This window comes from Pseudorasbora parva, chromosome 14, assembly GCF_024679245.1.
Source record: "Pseudorasbora parva isolate DD20220531a chromosome 14, ASM2467924v1, whole genome shotgun sequence".
In the NCBI taxonomy this organism is placed as follows: Eukaryota; Metazoa; Chordata; class Actinopteri; order Cypriniformes; family Gobionidae; genus Pseudorasbora; species Pseudorasbora parva.
Genome location: NC_090185.1, coordinates 12,521,002 through 12,536,819, shown reverse-complemented (window position 1 = coordinate 12,536,819; position 15,818 = coordinate 12,521,002). Strand labels below are relative to the sequence as shown.

General features: G+C 40.4%; 1 protein-coding gene across 1 annotated transcript; it reads right to left on the bottom strand.

Annotated features, from left to right (window-relative positions):
* Window positions 1-10,215: 10,215 nt before the first annotated feature.
* LOC137039427 (CD48 antigen-like) lies at window positions 10,216-15,242 on the bottom strand. The gene is made up of 4 exons (XM_067414736.1): window positions 15,041-15,242; window positions 14,421-14,735; window positions 11,426-11,710; window positions 10,216-10,762 (listed from the first exon to the last, which is right to left on the bottom strand). Exons 1-4 carry the CDS (start codon window positions 15,093-15,095, stop codon window positions 10,581-10,583), a joined length of 837 nt encoding a protein of 278 aa, XP_067270837.1. The 5' UTR covers window positions 15,096-15,242; the 3' UTR covers window positions 10,216-10,580.
* Between the last annotated feature and the right edge of the window lie 576 nt (window positions 15,243-15,818).

Sequence of the window (15,818 nt, the reverse complement as noted above, 5' to 3'; positions counted from 1 at the left end):
GCTGCATTTCAGGTGATCTCAAGTTTGGGGGAGCAGGAGTTTGAGGGAAGTTTCATGTGAAAGGAAAGGCATGTAAATTAGTGTAATTCGTAGATGGTTCACTCAGTGTGATGTCGTCTCGGACAGAGACGCTAACTGTATGAATGAGTTCAGGTGCTAATTTTCTTTGTTTTCTCAGAGTGATTAGACATTTCGGCATCTACTAGTTTTTTCCAGCCTTACAGTAATGATAAAAATTAAACTTTCATATATTTTAGATTCATTGCACACCAACTGAAATATTTCAGGTCTTTTATTGTTTTAATACTGATGATTTTGGCGTACAGCTCATGAAAACGTACTCGGTTACTTTCGTAACCTCGGTTCCCTGAGAGAGAGGAACGAGTATTACGTATGGGGAAAACTCATTTTCTCGAGTATATGAAGCAAAACTTTATTAATAAAGGTATCCATGTAAAGCGTAGTGCCGCTGTACGGCCATAGCCCAGTGCGAGGAGCGCTCTGTTTGGCCGGGCCGCGGCAACTGCAGGAACCTATGGTGAGGCGGCTGAGAGGAACGAACCAATGGGGATGTGTGCTGACTGACCCAGTATACCCAAAGCACATGTCAATAAACCCCCGAGAGACAGACAGAGGCGGCTTATAAGGGGAATGAAGAACCGGAAGAGTCGGTTCGTTTGAACAGCTGATCGGACATAGTCGGATCTTATGATGAATGAATAAGTGCTTAAGGACTAATGAGTACAGGCCAAAACGTAAGGCAATCTGTTTGCCAGGGTCAAGATAGAGCCTAGATGGAGAGAAGCCCTGCATGTAGAGCTGGAACCTCCAATTTGTAGAATCTGATAAAAGTGGACGGAGAGGCCCAGTCTTCCGCCGCACAGATATCTTCCAAATAAATGCCACACGACCAAGCCCAAGATGAGGCCATGCCTCTAGTGGAGTGGGCTTTAACGCCTATAGGGCAAGTCAGGTTTTTAGACTCATATGCTCATATGATCGCATCCACTATCCAGTGTGAGAGTCTTTGCTTCGTGACAGCACAACATTTAGTGCGACCGCCGAAGCAGACAAAGAGCTGGTCCGACTGCCTGAAGGGGGAGGAGCGCTCCAGATACAGTCTCAAAGCTCTGACCGGGCAGAGTAGGTTCGCGTTCTGCTCGCCCTGAGACGCGGGTAATGGAAGCAGTGTAATAACCTGTGCTCTAAAAGGGGTAGAAAGCACTTTGGGTATAAAACCATGTCTAGGTTTGAGAACAACCTTGGAGTTGTTGGGCCTGAATTCGAGAGAGGACGGGCTCACTGAGAGTGCGTGTAGGTGTTCCAAATTAAGAGAACCGTTTGCGGGTGAAGAGACCATTCCCCTGGGGGAATGAGTCCCCTGGATAACATATCCGGACCCAGATTCAGAATACCTGGCACGTGAGCCGCCCTCAGGGAGCTCAGGTTGTGCTCTGCCCATAAAAGGAGATGCTTCGCCATGCAGTGAAAAGAATGTGATCTGCCGCCCTGGTGATTTATATACGCTACCACCGACATGTTGTCTGTACGAACCAAGACGTGGTGGTTCTTTATATGCGGAAGGAAAGCTCTCAGCGATAAGGCGACCGCTTTCATCTCTAGACAGTTTATGTGCAACCATTTCTCTGTTTCTGTCCACAGGCCAGAGATCGGCTTGCCCTCGTGTAGGGCTTCCCACCCTCGAGTGGAGGCATCTGTCGAGACCACTTTCAACTTCGTAACCGTGCCCATAAGCACGCCCCTCCGATACCACTCTGTCCCCGTCCAAGGAGCCAAAGCTTTGACACCGCTGTGGTTCACTTTGACGGGAAGACAGCCCCATTTCCATGCGTAAGGAGGGACACGGGCGTGTAGCCAACGCTGGAGGAGACGCATGTGTAACAGTCCCAGCCTGAGCACTGACGATGCCAAGGCCATAAGGCCGAGCATCCTCTGAAAATATTTCAGGGGAACACGAGTCCCGGCTTTGAATGAAGCCGCCATGTTCTGGACGGATAGCGCGTGCTGTGTCGTTAGCCGCGCGCTCATGAGTCTCGAGTCTAAAATTATGCCCAGAAAAGATATCTTTTGAGTGGGGGACAGCGAGCTCTTGGCGATATTGATCCTGAGATCCAAACAGTCGTGGTTGAGGAGCCAGGATCTGTTTGTTAGTAGTTGTGCTCGAGACTGGGCTATCACTAGCCAGTCGTTGAGGTAGTTGAGCACCCGCATCCCTTTCAGCCTGAGCGGGGCTAATGCCGCGTCCATACATTTCGTAAATGTGCGGGGCGCCAGGGATAAGCCGAATGGCAGGACCGTGTACTGATAAGCCTGCCCCTCGAAGGCGAATCTCAAGAATGGCCTGTGGTGGGGGGCTACCTGAACGTGAAAGTACGCATCTTTCAGATCTATCGTGAAAAACCAGTCCCCGGGGCGAATGTGCGTGAGGATCTGTTTCACCGTCAGCATTTTGAAAGAGCGAGACATTAGAGCTTTGTTCAAATGCCTTAGATCTAGGATGGGCCTGAGCCATCCGTTCTTCTTCGGAACGAGAAAGTTTTGGCTGTAGAAGCCCGACTCGCTTCGGGATGGGGGAACGGGCTCCACCGCACCCTTCTCTAACAGTTTCGAAATCTCGGTGCGATGCACGTGACTGACGCTGCTTTTCACCGAGGTCTCGACCACGGCGCGAAAACGCGGGGGCCTGCGAGCGAACTGTAGCGAGTAGCCCCTTTTCACTATGTTCACAACCCAATTTGATACACCGGGCATGGCTTGCCAGGCCTGAGCCCGAAGAGATAGTGGCTGGAGCCGGCACGGATAAGGGTCGCCTACTAGAGGGAACTCGGTACTTGTGCTTGTGACATAGAGGGGGTAATGCTTAAGTGTGGCGGCGTGCACTGTGGAGTGGGCGCCGGGACATTTATAGCATGGGTGGGAGGGGTATATGAGTGTAGGAGTGCAGACTGATAAGTGGGCACATTTACTACAGAGAAATAGCTCTTTTTGAGATTTATTTGGGTCGCCGTGATAACGTTGTTTGTGTGCAGGCGAGTGCGTTTGACAACGGGCTCGTTGGCTGCGAAATTGAGGTCGGCAGTCACCTGGGTGCAGGGAACTGGGAGACCGGGAGGGAGAGATGGGGGTCCGGTCGAGGTCGCCGGCGTTCAGGCTGCCTGCTGCGGTTCACGGAGCGGGAGCTTTGACGTGTTCCAGAAGAGGAGTGAGACCGAGAAGGTGGCGCAGCCAGCTTAGCGGGTTGAGAGGGCGGAGGTCTACCTTGAGGGCGTCCCCGGCCTGAAGAAGAGCTGGAGCGCTTGGGCAGGAAGTGCCTCATATCCTGAGAAGCCTTTTGCGCTTCGGTGAAACACTCCGCGAAGCCCACGACTGATGGGCCGAAGAGACCGGTAGTAGAGATGAGGGCGTCCAAGAAGGAGGATTTATCCGCGTCCTTCATCTCGGTCAAATTCAGCCAAAGGTGCCTCTCTAAGACCGTCAGGTTAGCCATATTCTTTCCAATGGCTTGTGCGGTGGCTTTAGTAGCGTGAAGGGCCAAGTCCGTCGCGCTGCGAAGGTCCTTCAAAACTTCGGAGTTGGGGACAGACTTGTCCAAGAGCGGAGAAGTCTGGCCTGAAACACCTGAAGGACAGCCATGGTGTGAATGGCCGCGGAAGCCTGGCCAGCGGAGGCATATACCCGGCCTGCGAGAGCGGAGGTGGTGCGGCAGGGCTTGGACGGGTGCTGCACTAGGGTTGTGCCGATAGACGATAGTATCGTGTATCGACGATAGGCAGAGAGATCACCGAAAGCTGAAGCTGTTGGCAATTTCAAGGCGATATTTGGCTCGCTCCCCATGAATATAATAAATTTTAAAAAATCATTATTAAATGAAAATATTATGATCATTGTTATTATTATTATCATCTTCATTACATTAATTGTACTTAGCCTTACTATTCACATCAACATCAAAGCGCGTGGTGTTGCACTTACAGGCTATGTGCCGCATAGTAGGCTATACTGCGAGAGCAACACCACACGCTTTTAAAATGTAAAAATGAGTTACTCTTCAGTGAAAAAAATGTTTTTTTAAAGACTAAAAAACTACGTAGTTTCAGAATTTAATTGCAAGGTGATCAACCTAACCCTATATTCACAAATTCACATAAGCCACGGCGAAAACGGCATTATCATCAGGCTAAAGCATTTTTTTTTCATAAATGTACATTTATTTTATACTTATAATAATACAATAACAAATTGCTATATTATAATTATAGGCTATAGCCTATAAAATTCGAACAGAGCAATCAGTCAAAAAGTAAAAGCAGCTTTATTTCAAACGACTAAACGACGGAACAACAATGAACAAAAAATATTGCACTGGCCGTTAAGCTAAGATTTCTTGTTAAAGTGCAGTGAAATACTTTAATGTCAGCAGACAATGTATTTTCTAATAATGTGTTTTAGCCCTTGCCCGCTGTATGGGCTACAGAAATAAATAGTCCATTAAAATAGACAGGCTGCGACACCAGGTTGACGGTAGCCTAAAAATAATAAATAACGAAATAGGTTTTAATAAATAAAAAAAAACACAATGAAAGAACTCAAATAAAACGGCAAAACAATTAAATCACCTCAAATGTATAGGCTACTCGAATGAATTTATTGCTAAAACAAACACAAGGCCAGAAACAATTAAGACAACAATTATTGTTATGCAATTCAGGTAGGTCTATCTATTCCCAAAAATGTTTTGTATAAAGAAAACCAGCTGGTTTACTCTCTCAGGTTTGAGAAGGTTGCGGTGGGGAGTTATGTTGCCCACTGTACTGAACACGCATTCCGATGGAGCCCGTTTCACACATAGCCTACTCCGTCTGCAGTGCGTGTGCGGCGCGTATTTTTTTCCGTACCCATGTTAACGGATGACAGCTTTCACACTGCACGCGGATGCTGTCCGTCAGTCCGTTCCAGGTGCGCTGCATCTGCAGCAGTGCACGGATCGTTTTCGTACCGCTGCGTTGCTGCATTAAAGCGACAGAACATTGTTCGCATTAAAATAAACATGTAGGCTACTGACGCGAAAATCTAGTAGGCTAATTTAACCACAGATGCATATAATTTAAAATATAGGCCTACTCTTGTTTCAAAGTCAACACATGGCTTTTTTCTCAAGTTAAGCTAGAAAATGAGACTGCAGGATTTCCTTTAAAAGGTTTAAAAACGAAAGAAAAGACGAGAGTCGGCTGTTTTTGAATAGCCTATTGTAAGTTTCTAATTTAAAATGTTTGTGATTTAGGCTATAGCCTAACCTATGTTTAAATGTTTTGCCACTTGTGTGAGCTAAATCTAAATATGAATAAATGAATTGAATAAAATGCTGTTTATGTAGGCTAGTACGTTAACCTGACTTAGAAGAGTAAACAAAGAGAATTGCAATTTTGACGAGCCATGTTCAGTAAAAACTTTTGGATTTTAAATAAAAAATAGGCTAATGAATAAATGCTGTGTTTGTGGTATGCAACAGCGGACCAGTTGCACACGGATTGCTTTACGGATGAACCTAATACAAACACAACACATCTGGTTGAAGAGCATCATTTCGATTGTTAAATAAGAGGCGATCTGGCGCTCGTTGCCGCTGTTTTCAGTGGTGCAGATTTCTCTCGTGGCTCGTGCATGTGCAGAGCACTTTAATCCAACTTTTTTATTCGTTCCGGTAAAATCACGAAACAAAATGCACAAAAACTGTCCCTGCTCTTGATATAAATCACTGATGATATTCGGTTTTAATGAGAAAAAAATACGAGGATTTAAAGTGTGCAAATCTACGCCTTTATTCACGTGAAAAATCTGGACACTAACGCTATATTGTGTTTAGATGCATCCTCTTATAATACGCCATAAAGTGTGTATCATATGCACACAAAAAAACTGCTTAGCCTACCATTTGTAAGCCAAAGCTCATTTTGACGTATACATTCCACGAGATTGCACACTCGTACTATTTATACGCATTTTTCGTGAGACTGTCCCACCCACTTTTTAAAACAAAGTTAGGCCACTGAATGCTCCGCCCCGACGCGATAAGATCGTGTATCTCTGGATGTTTCTACTCCAGACTCAGTCCACTGCTTCCGCAGGTCCCCCAAGGTCTGGAATCGGTCCTTCTCCACAATCTTCCTCAGGGTCCGGTCACCTCTTCTCGTTGTGCAGCGTTTTTTGCCACACTTTTTCCTTCCCACAGACTTCCCACTGAGGTGACTTGATACGGCACTCTGGGAACAGCTAGTTGATTCAGATGATTAGGTTAATAGCTCGTTTAGAGAACCTTTTCATGATATGCTAATTTTTTGAGACAGGAATTTTGGGTTTTCATGAGCTGTATTCCAAAATCATCAGTATTAAAACAAAAAAAAGACCTGAAATATTTCAGTTGGTGTGCAATGAATCTAAAATATATTAAAGTTTTATTTTTATCATTACATTATGGAAAATAATGAACTTTATCAAAATATGCAATTTTTTAGAAGGACCTGTATGTATATGTATAAGCCCATCTATATATATATATATATAGTATAGTGAAAGTTTAGTAAAGTGAAAATGAAATCTATCATGAACAAAGAAATGTGAGTACTCTAAAAAAACATGAAAATTAATGCTATAAACAATAACAGAACGATGTGTATAGGGACCAATCATAATACAGAAATGAAGTCAAAAATACTTACCACTCAGACTCCATAAGCATAAACAGAATATAAACATGTCAAATATTTTCTTTGGCATTTCGCTGAACGGTTTTGAATAAAAGCTAATTTTGAAAATTAAAACATAACATAAACGTTAAACTTGTACAAAATCAAACGTTTGAACGTTAAACGTGATCGATGAGCTGATCGGTACAAGAGCTGCCGGTCTGAGCAGTTTACTGAAACTCTACTACAGTCAGTGTGGTTAAACTCCTCCCCCCCCCCCCCCCCCCCCCCAGATGTTTTTCAAATATATGTTGTTCACATAGCCTACAGTAAGTGAGCCTATATCTATTTTTGTATTTTTTAAAAATATATATATAATCACTAACACCGCCTCTGCAAAATCTCGAATCAGCTCGAGTCAGCACTGTGCATCTATTTGTCCATTGTGTCAGAACAGAAGTACACGAAGTGTTGAAATAGCAGATAGAACGGGTCATCCGTTTTCTGTCAGGGATTCATTTGTCATGTCGCTTCGAATCCAGTGTAGACGACGAGTGCGTCTCAATCATCTCCATAGTTTTGTAGTCAGGGCACTGATCTGGGAGTCAGTCACATTCACGTCGTACACGATAGGCAGCTAAGGATTGAAACAAACCCAACATCAACGGTTTCTGGTCTGTTGCTGCATCCCCACATGGTGCTCGTCCGATTTAGACACGGTGTAGGCCTTACGTTTAAGATAAGATTTAAGATTTGCTAATAATGACTATAATGCTCCCATTCCTTCCAAATCTGTATTTTAAGAGATTTCTTGTAAGGGTTTGTGAATGTTACATATTATGAAATTGCCATATTATTAACATCCAGTTCTGATTATGTTCAGTGGTAGGCTGGTAATCATGGCCTTGGGAACCCTTAGGGGACCCACATTCTACAACTAATTCTTTGTGAACATGTGATTTTATTGTAAAGAAATAGCTGTCGTTATCTAAGTGAATTAAATCTAAGTGATTTAAGTTAAAAAGCACACCAAATAAAACTTTTTTTTTTCTAACCATGCTCTTTTCAAAAGCCCTGACATCAGTTCTTCCATCATCCAGTCTCTTCATGCTAAGTTGTTAAATTTGTTTAAGACACATAAACTGCTGAAAAAGTATTTTATTGTTTTTAAACATTAAGGAAGCACACACATCTTTAAAAGTTACATGAACCCAAATAGGAATGAAAGAATTCTACAAATTCTGGTTCTCAACTCCAGCTCTGAGGACCCACCATCCAGAATATTTTAGATGTCTGTATCACTATTAAAACACCTGCTTCAATCCAGCAGCTTCTTAGTGTGTTGCATCTAAACATTCTGAGAAACAAATTAAAACTAAATATTAAACATGAGCAGTCTATCACGCCAAAGGAAATGATTCCCACTTATTAAACACTGTTCACACTAAAAAACATCAGTACATGGGAGATTAAAACTGAGAAAGCATGCAAATTAAAAGCAACCAACATTAACAAATACATATTTTACCTAAAAAAACAACAACATATATTCGATTAATAGCATCACACTGCTTTTCTGTGAGTCTGAAAATATAACAGATATATTTTCTAAATTGAGTCATTAATATAACAGTGATGATGAAATAGGGACAGTAATATTATTCTAATATAATAAACCAAAGGACTTGTCAGCTACATCGTATAATCCCCAACAATCTGTCAGCAAGCACAATAAGTACTAATCTTCCTAAAGCTTTTATTCAGATAAATACAGATGTAAACTTAAAAAAAAAAGTAACATTTACTTATTTTTATATTTTTAAAGTAAACTTCACATATAATTAAATAAACTCTACTTAACTAAGTTAAGTAAAATTAACAAAGAATACAAGTTTGAAGAATACAAAATTATTTGAACTTGGCCAGTAAAAGGTTGAGTAATTGCTACAGTTGAAGCTTCCTTTGCAATACTTCTTACTTAAACAATATAACACTAAATTAAGCTACACTGTTAAAGGTCCTGTTCTTCGCGATCCCATCTTTCAAACTTTAGTTAGTGTGAAATGTTGCTGTAAGAGCATGAATAATACCTGTAAAATTATAAAGCTCAAAGTTCAATGCCAAGCGAGAAATTTTATTTAACAGAAGTTCCCTTTCAAAGCCTTCACTAGAACCGTTTGTTGACTAACCCTCCGCCCACAAGCACACGCAAAATAGGGGCCGTGGTCTTGGCCATAGATAGTATAAGAAATGGACAGAGCGTTCCCATTGACTTCAACGGCAGAAAATGAGGCCAATCAGGGGCACTCACTTCCTGATGGCTGAGCAAACTGCGCAGGCTCAGACTGAGCTTGAGGACGTAGATGTGACGTGAGCCTCCTGTCTGACAGTTGTAGGTCTTCTAGTAGATGTGGAAAGTGAAAGCTGAATCACGTTGTTTAAATATTTTCTCCCGTTGCTTTTGGCTCACTATGGGCTTCTCCCCATTCTTCCCCCTTGACTTTATCAGACTTTATGTCTCCACGTCCCCCCGACTGTCTCATAGACAGTAAAAGATTGCCTGCGAGCGTCTCCTCAGGTCTATACGGTAATTTCTCAACTGTGCGACAGAGTCGCGTTGGTTATGACGCAATCGTTAGCCTATTTTTTACAAAAACAGCTTCTGCGGGGCGATAGTGTAAGATACAAGGTAATGGAGCCTTTTATGCATTGTCGTGTTTCTTTAGAAATAAACAATGGACAAATGGAGTCTTTAAACGTCTCAGATGTAAAGTTATTCACTGTCAAAGTGACTCAGAAATGAATGGGAGTCAATGGGATGCTAACAGCAGGTGATGGCTTGGTTAGCAATGGCAGCCCCTAGGGGTGGAACGCTTTCCGAGTGCTAGATTACCCTCATGGTCTTGGCGGGACCTTTCTGGGCAAAGTGCGCTAAGCTGCGGTCCAATCACAACACGGGAAGCGCTGGCCCAATCAGAACTCGTTACGTGTTTCTGAAGGAGGGACTTCATAGAACAAGGAAATCATCAGGCCGTTTTTAGGACAGAGAAAACAGCGCTGTACAGATAAGTAAATTGTGTTTTTTTACACGCGAAACATGAACTCATGTTATATTGCACACTGTAAAGATAATCAAAGCTTCGAAAACACGTGAAGAACGGGACCTTTAAAATATATGCTTTACTTAGAAAGATCTACGTAAATAATACAATCGATATTGTGTACACACCATATCATATCAACGTAATGGAAATAATGCGGCACCCGAACCCCTCAATATTTGGTACACATTTGATGGATCGTTTTTAAGTAGAAAATAAACTACAAATGTTACAGAATGGCAAGTAACTAAACCTAACAACAAAAGCAATGATAAAACAGTGTAAATACAGCTGGAAAACTGTGAAAAATCAACTATTTTCTATAATTGATTATTTCAGCCCCAGTGCATGAAGTGAAGGGAACACCAGTATCAGAAAAGTTGAGTAGTTTTACTTAATATTATAATGATGATATTTACACCTTGATTTTCACAAGCCTGAATTGAGTACTACATTTATTTTTATTTTTTATATTATTGCCTGAACTAACTTTTCATGTAGACATTACATTTGTTTTTTCTGTAGAAATTACTTCACAGCAAAATAATTTTTTCATCAGTGTAGAAATAAATTATTTGAGCCTGCAATATATCTTACATTAAAACAAGAGAATACAATTTTTTTTAGAATGATTTGTATTGTGAAAAGTGATATGCAAACAACAGTGGTGAAAATATTTAAAACTGAAAAAGTAGTTTATAAAACATTTTTTAAAAATTATAAATTTTGTAATATAATTTCTACAGTCATTGAAAAATCTCCACCTTCCCGAGTATTAATCAGAGTTTGATGGTGACGTCTGCTCTCTCCTCTTCTGCTGAAGACTTCTGGATCTGATGTCATAAACCAGAACAACCACAGCAGCCACGCCCACCACAGCAGAGAGAGCCAATCGGATCACAGCTTCAGTGAAACCACAACAGTGGATATCCACACTGTGACAAGAAGTCTTGCAGTCTTGTGAGAAAAGGAATGAGCAATGTTAAAATATAAACATGGTTCTGTGGGGGTCAAAGCACTGAATGTGTCTGTACTTTTTGTATGGGCATCAGAGTCTGTAAATCACAGAGACCCCAAACTCAGCAGGATGGTCCCAGTCATGCACAGACACAAACCTGTCTGACAGGTGGTGCTATAATTTTGGATTCTGAAGGCACACACCACGTTTAATTACCTTTTGCCAATTGGGGGCGGTACAACAACAACAATAATAATAATAATAAATTGCAACCTGCAACTGTATGATGCTTGAAGTTGAAAATTGATACACAACTTTTCCAAACTCCTAGGGCATTTGTCAGACCTTCACAAACTTTGCACACATAAGCTGTAGACCAAATATATATATATGGTAAGGACCATTATGACTATTATGTCTATATCTTGTGTGCACCAACTAATAAAAAAGAATATTGCCTGAACAATCAATTAAGTATCTTTACAATGATTTGACAAATCAAAATTATTTTTATATTTTTTTCAGCACCATCCCCAGCTGCTGTCTGCATATTTTGGGGAAGATCAGACCAACAGCCTATGAGGAGTTATAAAAAGTAGTTTGAGGAAATTTAAACAATTGTAGGTGTAAATGAATTCAGATGTGTATATAGTGCAATGTACCTGTAGAACATGGCTGACAGAGTTCAGTGTTGGGATGTGTGGTCTGGTTTCTGATGGGATTGTTGAGCACACAGCTGTAGGAATCATCCAGACACTCAACCTCCAGAGGTAGAGAGAGGCTTCTGCTGATATCAGACACACTGATGCTGGACAATGAACTGTTTCCTTTGAACCAGGAGAGAGTCACATGACTCACATTCAACACTGATGATGAACACACCAGTGAACAATTTGATGATGATGATTTTTTTGAAGAAAGGCTGATGACAGGAACAGGCAGACGAGCTGGAAAACAGAATACTCACATTTATTTTCAGGTAAACATGGCCTCTCGGCCTAGCCTGGATGCCAGCCGAACTTAGCCCCGTCCACAACATTTTTAGGTTTGGGCGGTTCGGAACCATACACGTCATCACGTTCTCCGGGAAAAAAATGGCGTTTGGGGGGTAAAATGTGTGTTATTTTGGCAAGGTTGCCTGCTAAAATTCGCACTCATGGGTCTATATATCACATAACAACCTGCGGAGATAGAAAACAACAGGCGGAAAAAACACGGACTTGGCAACACAGTGGAGTTGAGCTCTGTTGACATTAGACAATTAACGCAATGCGTCGTTTCATTGCTCTGATTGGTTGTAGGTCTATCCAATTGAGGTCTTTCTTGGTTCGGTTGAAACACGCCCCATAAACACAGCCCAATGGACCAAGAAGCCCTCGCTGCAGCCTGTAGCACGATGAGAGCTGGATCAGATCAGAGCCAACACGTACTGGATGCGCATGCACGGTTGTTTCATTCACAATTCGATGACGTCACATACGCATGCACAGGAGAGTTTTGGGGACATTGAATGCACAAGAGTTTTGGGGACATCATTGAATGCGCAGTAGAGTTTGGGGGACATCATTGAATGCGCAGTAGAGTTTTGGGGACATCATTGAATGCGCAGTAGAGTTTTGGGGACATCATTGAATGCGCAGTAGAGTTTGGGGGACATCATTGAATGCGCAGTAGAGTTTTGGGGACATCATTGAATGCGCAGTAGAGTTTTGGGGACATCATTGAATGCACAGGAGAGTTTTGCTGGATAGATAAATACTCAAACCACTCGCGCAAAAATAATGATTAATAACATGTTCACGCCATCAGGACACACGTTTAGCATTTTCCCTTGAATGTGTAGGCTACTGTATTTTAAGTTCTTTACAGATCGTGTTGCATTGTTCCTCAAGGATTAAAATTACAGAGACAATTACTTGACTCATTTTTCCTTCCACTCAACAGCAAGTATGATCAGAACGGTTTTGCATGCATGTACAGCGAAACTAGGATAATTTAAGCATCACATTTATGAAAAGAAGATTGATTCATCAATAATTACTTAATACTATTCATCAGTAGCCTACTACAACTACACGGTTTAGAACATCATCTACAATAATGATCATACATTAAGACTAGCGCATACACATTATAAGTTAACCCAGAGATCGGTATGAAAGACGTCGCCATAATGATCCACCATCCAGTACGTATTGGATCTGATCCAGCTACGTCATCGTGCTACAGGCTGCAGCGAGGGGTGTCTCAATGGAGCAGTAATTGAGTATGACCATGTCAGGCTACTCTTGGCCCATGGTTCCACTGAATCACAATAGCATAAAAGATAATCTTTTCTTCATTCCATGGTGTATATACAGTGCCAATATCCATGCATACTCTGACTCACAAATATATGACACATCAATACAGACATCACCAAAAATTAGTTTCTCATCTTCTATCACAAAATAATTCATGGTTAACCTACAATAATTACAAATTCTCTCATCCACTGGTGTGTTACTCCATCTACCTGTTTCTATAGCTGAGCCGGGGGCTTAAAACTTATTGAATTTCAAGATCAAGGTAAATTGTACTTAATCTGTTTTCTGGAAAACATGTAATTATCTTCTGTTGCTTCTGAAGTTTTTTATTTAAACAAAAAATTTATATTATACATTTATATATGAAAAAGGTATATTTAAACAAAATAAGAATGTTCAATTTGTCATGTTTCCTTCTGGAGCATCAGTGAATGTTTTGAACCTTTTTTTTTTATAGTTGTGTTTAATAGTTATTGTGAAACTATTAGTTTACTAACTTCCGCAGTGTGAAAATATGGATCTCAAAAACATACAGTCAATGCTGGAAAGGGTTCAAATATACAAAACAACCTGTTCTTTCACAAATGTTTGTAGAAGCGCCTGCATGCCTAGTGCTTGATTTTATACACCATTAAATATTGAAGAACATTATAATGAATATGTGATATGCAGCATATATTTAGCAAAATGCTCCTCTCTAAAGTACATTTTTCTAGTTGACTAATGAGTTTATAGACATTGGATATGGTTTTTCTGAGGTAAATTGACGTTATATTGTTTACAAGCTGTTTTACTGATGCCTTTCCGTGGGTTGAAACACTGACTGGCTCCACCATAGCAGTGTACAGTGAGAAATGTATGATTATTTATTTAAAAGTCATTACTTTTACCAATAACTGGAATTTCAAAAATATTTTGCTACAAATTGTCTATTAATCTATTATCTGCCTTTACATTGCTTTCATGCATTACTAGTATTTTAACATGTCATCTTCCTGACAACCAGAAAAAAAAAGGTTTTGTGAATTTAGAATTTTTTTCCCCCCCATTAAATTGTTTGAAGCATACAAAAATAATTTACATATATGTTTTAAAATGTTGGTTATATGCTATATACTCTGCTCTGTAGAGGACACCGGAACCCATTTATTGGGAAATTTAAAAGACATGAATAGATAAACAATGTTTTTTTTATTTTTATTTTTTTATTCACCAATCAATTTTTATGCTTAAAGTTTTTTTTTTTAATCCAAACTTTGTATAAAGATGATTCTCAGTGTTATGAAAGATACAGAATAATTTGATATGCCATTACATATAAAAAATATAAAGCAGGTCAAGTTCTACTCACCATAGACAGTAAGACTGAATGTGTTGAGCGTCTCTCTGCTGGTGCTGGAGACTTTATAAAGTCCAGAGTCTTCAGTTCTGGTGTGTGTGATGGTCAGAGAGCCGGTCTGATGATCCAGCTTCAGTCTGTCACTGAATCTCCCATCAGGAAAATCTGGCTGACTCTTTTCTTTAACTGTAGCTATGATAATGTTGTTGTGTCCATATCCCCACGTTATCAGATCTTTTTTCTGTATTTGAGTAAGACCAGAGTTTAGAGTGACGGATTCTCCCTCCATCACTGACTCTGACTGCACTGCATCAGCACTGAACACACCTGACCAACAAACAGACATATTCACTTACGTTATACTTAGGTTGGAGATTTAGTTTTTGTCATTTTTCAACAATTTAAAAAAGTATAATTGCATAACTCACTTCCCTAATTTCAATGTATAATTCAATAATTCAGTAATAAATTAAACTCTTTGAAATCATGGATAAAAAAGTGACAAAGTAATATAATGAACAAACATATTTGAGTATATTTTGACAAAACTTGAAAATGACTGGAAATAACAGAATGGTGTGTATGTGGAGAAATTATAATATAAACAGAAACGAATCCATAAAAATACTTACCACTCCACACGCACAAACAGAAAAAAATAAACACGTCACATATTTCCTTGTACATTTCGCTAAACGTTTTCTAATAACAACAGTTCCTAATTTTGTAAAGACTGCATTTAAGCACAATCAAATGAAAAACACAACATACATGTCATAATAAACGTTAAACGTTTCCTAATACTGCAATAGAGGAGCTGAAAAGGGCCGTGCTGCTGGTCTGCTGTGAGTGGCTTAGTGAAACTCTGCAGTGTGAATAAACACCTTCTATGCTGAAGTGGTGCTCACTGCAGAGCAAAGGGTGGATCTTACATCTAGCTCCTCCTCGCTAGACATCCAGCTAATGTATTCTGCGCGGAGCTAAATTAAGAGCAGATGTACTTTGATATCGCGAATGACGTTGAAATGAATTTATGGCGAGAAAATGGAAACAGATGTTGTGGAAACAATGTGTAATAACTTCTGCTTACATTGATTGATGTGTGTGTAGATGCCGATCACATATTGAGTCACGGTTTTATTGAACACAGTTAAGTTATAGCCTAGCTCCACCAACTGGCAGCTATGGAAGCCCGTTTCCGCCACTAAATTAAAAAAATAAATAATAATAATTGCGACTTTTTATCTCACAATTCTGACTTTTTTTCTCACAATTGCGAGTTGTAAAGTCACAATTCTGACTTTTTTTCTCACAATTGCGAGTTATTAAGTCAGAATTCTGAGATATAAAGTCGCAATTGCGAGTTATAAAGTCATTGATCTGCCGCGTCCCGACACGAGTTGTGTCGTG

Coding starts and splice junctions, on each gene's coding strand:
- LOC137039427 (XM_067414736.1), bottom strand. CDS start 15,095: ATGTACAAGGAAATATGTGACGTGTTTATTTTTTTCTGTTTGTGCGTG. Junction 14,736..15,040: donor CTGTTTGTGCGTGTGGAGTG/GTAAGTATTTTT, acceptor TTTGTTGGTCAG/GTGTGTTCAGTGCTGATGCA. Junction 11,711..14,420: donor ATTCAGTCTTACTGTCTATG/GTGAGTAGAACT, acceptor TCTGTTTTCCAG/CTCGTCTGCCTGTTCCTGTC.